Consider the following 4,781-nt stretch of genomic DNA (forward strand, 5'->3'; position numbering starts at 1 on the left):
TTTTCTCTTGAGAGAGAGAGAGTCTTACTCTGTCACCCAGGCTGGAGCACAGTGGCATAATCTCTGCTCACTGCAACCTCTGCCTCTCGGATTCAAGTGATTCTTCTGTCTCAGCCTCCCTAGTAGCTGGGATTACAAGTGCATGCCACCATGCCCGGCTAATTTTTGTATTTTTAGTAGAAACAGAGTTTCACAATGTTGGCCAGGCTGGTCTCAAACTTCTGACCTCAGGTGATCTGCCTGCCTCGGCCCCCCCAAAATGCTGGGATTATAGGCATGAGCCACCACACCTGGCCAACACTTAGAAGTAAAAATGAAACTATCCCAAATATTAAGGCACTGGTGGTAGTGGAAGAGGGAGAATATATGTCTGTGTCGGGTCCACACAGGACTTTAGCCTTTTTGTTAAGTCTGTCACAGAAGTAGAGTAAAAATAAATACGTTTTAAAAGCCATTTTAGGCCGGGCGCGGTGGCTCAAGCCCGTAATCCCAGCACTTTGGGAGGCCGAGATGGGCGGATCACGAGGTCAGGAGATCGAGACCATTCTGGCTAACACGGTGAAACCCCGTCTCTACTAAAAAATACAAAAAATCTAGCCGGGCGAGGTGGCGGGCGACTGTAGTCCCAGCTACTCGGGAGGCTGAGGCAGGAGAATGGCGTGAACCCGGGAGGCGGAGCTTGCAGTGAGCTGAGATCCGGCCACTGCACTCCAGCCCCGGCGATAGAGCGAGACTCCGTCTCAAAAAGAAAAAAAAAACAAAAACAAAAAACAAAAAAACCACACCATTTTAGTGATATATTAAGCAAGCTTTCAACAGTGGTATTCTTGGTATCTAAGTGACCTTGATCCATAGTAAGAATACTGATTTTGCAGTTAATCTAAACCTTACCATTTCAAACATTATAAACACACTTACAGCTTAAGTGAAATATATGTATGGTCAATTCATTTTATAAATGTGTGAATACAGAGGGAGATTTATTTAAGCCAAACAATACAACGAGTACTTAGGCACACATCTTCTATTTGCACGCCTCTGGATTTGGGTGATACTCAGTGCTGCAGATGCAGCTAAATTCAGTGTTAAACAATTATTATTTAAGTGTTGGATCTCTTCCTTCCTTTTCAGCCGCGAATGCACTTCTCAGGCAATTCTCTACACCCACTGAAACAAAGAGACAGGATCTGAGATCCTGTGACATCCTTTTCTACTTAAGCACTAAATTGTTTTGCCCTGTTGACTTCAGCAGCACACATGTGATGTTACTAAAATAAGAGTGATATTCCCAGTGCTCAGTACCTTAATAGAATCATTATAGATATTATCAAGTTGTATTGCATTAATTTAGGACCTAAAAAACACAAATGAGAACTTTGTGTGCTCTTATCAGAGATTGCAAAGAACAAAAGCAGCTTTAAAGGTGTCAAAACGTCTTTAAGGAAAATGGATAAAATTCATGCCAGTATTTGATATACATGGAAATGAGGAAATGTTTTGTACCTGATCCCCAGCTCACAGAGTGGTCATTTCAAAAATCTGCAAGTAATTTGGTTGCTCAGGGTTAAGGACACATTCGATCATTGGGAGACCTCAGTCTTAGAGAAACCCTCACAAACAAGCCCACTGTAACTTACTTCATGAGACCAGGCAGCCACTTACATTTTAGCAACAGAGGACAGTGTTTATTCATTGTCCTACTGGGAGCGAGACTTGCTTTATCTAGCAAGCTAAGTAGGTCAACTTTTCTTATTGGCTGTCTCCCAACTCTCTGCTGCATCTCCCTCTGGTGGCCCCTGCCGCCTGTGCTACTCCACCTTATTCTTCAAAGTGCTTCCTGAACTCCAGTTACTTACCCGCCGCCCGCCTCCCACACCCCCGTTCCCCACTTCTCCATTAATACCCTTCACCTGTGTAGCTGATCACACTACTATTCTTAGAAGAGGTTGACCCTTGAACAGCATGGGCTGGTTCATTTACAGGCAGATTTTTTTTTTCAGCCAAAAGTATATTGAAAATACTGTATTCAGGGGATGCGAAACCCACATATACAGAGAGTCTTTTGCATCCTGTGAGTACTGTCCTTTCTGTATACTTGATTATGCCCAGATTTTGGTACACTCGGGGGTCCTAGAACCAATCCCTTGAGGATCATATATTCAGGAATGACTGTAATGGCATTTTAAACTGGGACCCAGAATTGAAATATTTTACTTAGCTGATATTTTTGCTAACAGCCATAACAACAGTAAAAGCAAGGACTCTGGTGATGTTTCAATAGGAGGGATAACCATTTTATAAATAGTTCATAAATTATAGTTTCCATAAGATAATGGAATTTCATAGATGAAAGGTTGCTTAGATGCGTGTAAACCAACCACCTTTTTTTTCCTTTTTTTCTTTCACTTTTATGTAGACATTCTGAGAACATTTAAAAAGTTAATAATTCCAGGCCCAGCGCTGCCTATTCCAGGCCAGGCCTGTAATCCCAGCACTTTGGGAGACCGAGGTGGGTGGATTGACTGAGGTCAGGAGTTCAATACAGCCTAGACAACAGGGCAAAACACCATCTCTACTAAAAATACAAAAATTAACTGGGTATGGTGGCATGCACCTGTGATCCCAGCTACTCAGGAGGCTGAGGCTGGAAAATCACTTGAACCTGGGAGGTGGAGATTGCAGTGAGCTGAAATTGCACCACTACACTCCAGCCTGGGCAACAGAGTGAGACTCTGTCTAAAAAAAAAAAATTATGACTCCAGATCAAGATTAAATAGTATATTCATTACTTTAGATTGTATTTTGAGTGGGGTACAGAGAATGACAATTGGAATTGAAAACAAAAGAAATCTGAGACTGGACAAATCTCAGGCACAGATTTGGAGTGATCTCATGAAGAAACCTCCCAGTCCTAGATTCTTCTGCCCATAAAACTCTCCTTCCTTTCCCCACCAAGACATTTGAGTGGATTAGAGCCACCCTGAAAATTCCAAGCTTTAGCCTGGGTTTCAAATCCCGGTGATATAAGCCAAATCTACCCTTTCAGAAAGCCTCCAAATTGGGGTGACCTCAAGGATGGACACATTGCCCAAGGTTGTTTCTGGGCCTCAGTGTATTTTTGTTTTCACCATTCCCTCCCGCTTAATATATAGACTTGTATTCAGTAGGCCTACTCCTGAACGAAGCTGGCTTCCTAATGAATCTTTAAGTCTACGTGATCTTAAAGTATAGTTTGTACCATGTGAACTGAATCCTTGTTGAATATCTAAGTTCATGGTAAAATTCCCAAGATGTTTAGACCTTGGTGCTTAGGCATGTTAAAGATCTTTCTTTGGGTTAGATTGTGAGCTGAGGCATCCTAGAGTGGCTTAGGGTTCTAATGCCTGTTTTTGCGTTTACAGTCTCTGGCTGATGAACTTGCTCTTGTGGATGTTTTGGAAGATAAGCTTAAAGGAGAAATGATGGATCTGCAGCATGGGAGCTTATTTCTCCAGACGCCTAAAATTGTGGCAGATAAAGGTAATTTCACTTAATGCCTAAAGTGATCTAATATTTTTTCATGCCCCCAAAAACACACTTGGAATGCATCTTACAGCATAATAGATTTATTTGTAAGTAGGAAAAGTTTTGGAACAGTTATTTCAATAACTGTCAATAAGATATTTATAATCTAGTTTAGTAAATTCAAATTATTGCAAAATTGTTATATAATTATAAAATATTTCCCCCTTTTCCCTCATTTTATTAAAAGCTCTTATTGCTCTTCTTATTTGTCTACCATATTCTACTTTTTATTTCTCATACATTTTATATTTGCTTATTAATGGACAGCTACCTAAAATGAGTTTGGTAGCCAGAAATGATCACTGATATGTCACCAACAGGAAATAACAAATTGGATTTATAGCATTGTTTGGCTTATTTTACCACTTCTATAGGCCAATTTTCTTTCATCCGTTTCTAGAAACCCACTTGCTACTACTAAAATGTACACGTAGCAAATTGACATTTTCCCATTGGAAGTATATGTAGAAAATGGTTATGTATTCCACACTGCCACACTAGTTATCTTTATCCTAAAGCAGATGCTTTCCCTTCAGTCTCTGTTATAAAATTAGTCTTCCCATCCTGGTGAATCTGGTGTTGGCAGTTTCTTTTCTTCTGGGTCCAGTTTATCTTCAAGGTTAAACTCAAGTATCACTTCTGGTAACCCTCTCCCACATACCTTCTACACATTTGATATGTAACATTTTGGGCTATTGTATTATAACGGCTTATTGTATGTATCTGAGAACCAGCATGTTTTAGACCCCAAAAGTATTGGTATAAAGTAATTTCAATGCCTTGAATAAACTAAATAGTAGCTATTATTTATAAATTTGTAACATTCTGGGTACTGTGTGAAACACTTTGCACATATTATTTCATCTTCATCTTTGCAACAACCTTAGGAAATGTAGGGACTATAATTACTGCCATTTTAGGGAGAGGAACCTGACAAAGTATTAACCATCAAAAGCCACATTGTAACCCAGTTTAATTATGCAAATCATCCATAGCTGTTGAGTCAAATGACCACATCAAATCGTGATATCCATGTATTTTGAAAAAGGATACACTTAAGAAAAAAATGAAATCTCTAGGGGAACTTGCAGTGCTAAAAAGCGAATAAGCTTCCTAAAAAATATTATTAGAAATCCAAGTTTTAGTTTCCAGACCAAACCAAACACTTGAGTGCCTTCCCTCCCTTCCTGAATTTAACTTTCTTTTCTTTCTTTCTT

The 4,781-nt window shown here is 39.8% G+C and overlaps 1 protein-coding gene across 1 annotated transcript in view; it reads left to right on the forward strand.

The window, feature by feature from the left end:
* The window catches only part of LDHB (lactate dehydrogenase B), a 35,671-nt gene that overhangs the window by 19,190 nt on the left and 11,700 nt on the right, over nt 1-4,781 (forward strand). The window contains exon 3 of the mRNA XM_017888626.1: nt 3,402-3,519. Within this exon, the coding sequence (XP_017744115.1) occupies nt 3,402-3,519 (118 nt within the window). The remainder of the gene's footprint in view (nt 1-3,401; nt 3,520-4,781) is intronic.

Source organism: Rhinopithecus bieti, unplaced genomic scaffold (genome assembly GCF_001698545.2).
Source record: "Rhinopithecus bieti isolate Rb0 unplaced genomic scaffold, ASM169854v2 scaffold_15769, whole genome shotgun sequence".
NCBI lineage: Eukaryota > Metazoa > Chordata > Mammalia > Primates > Cercopithecidae > Rhinopithecus > Rhinopithecus bieti.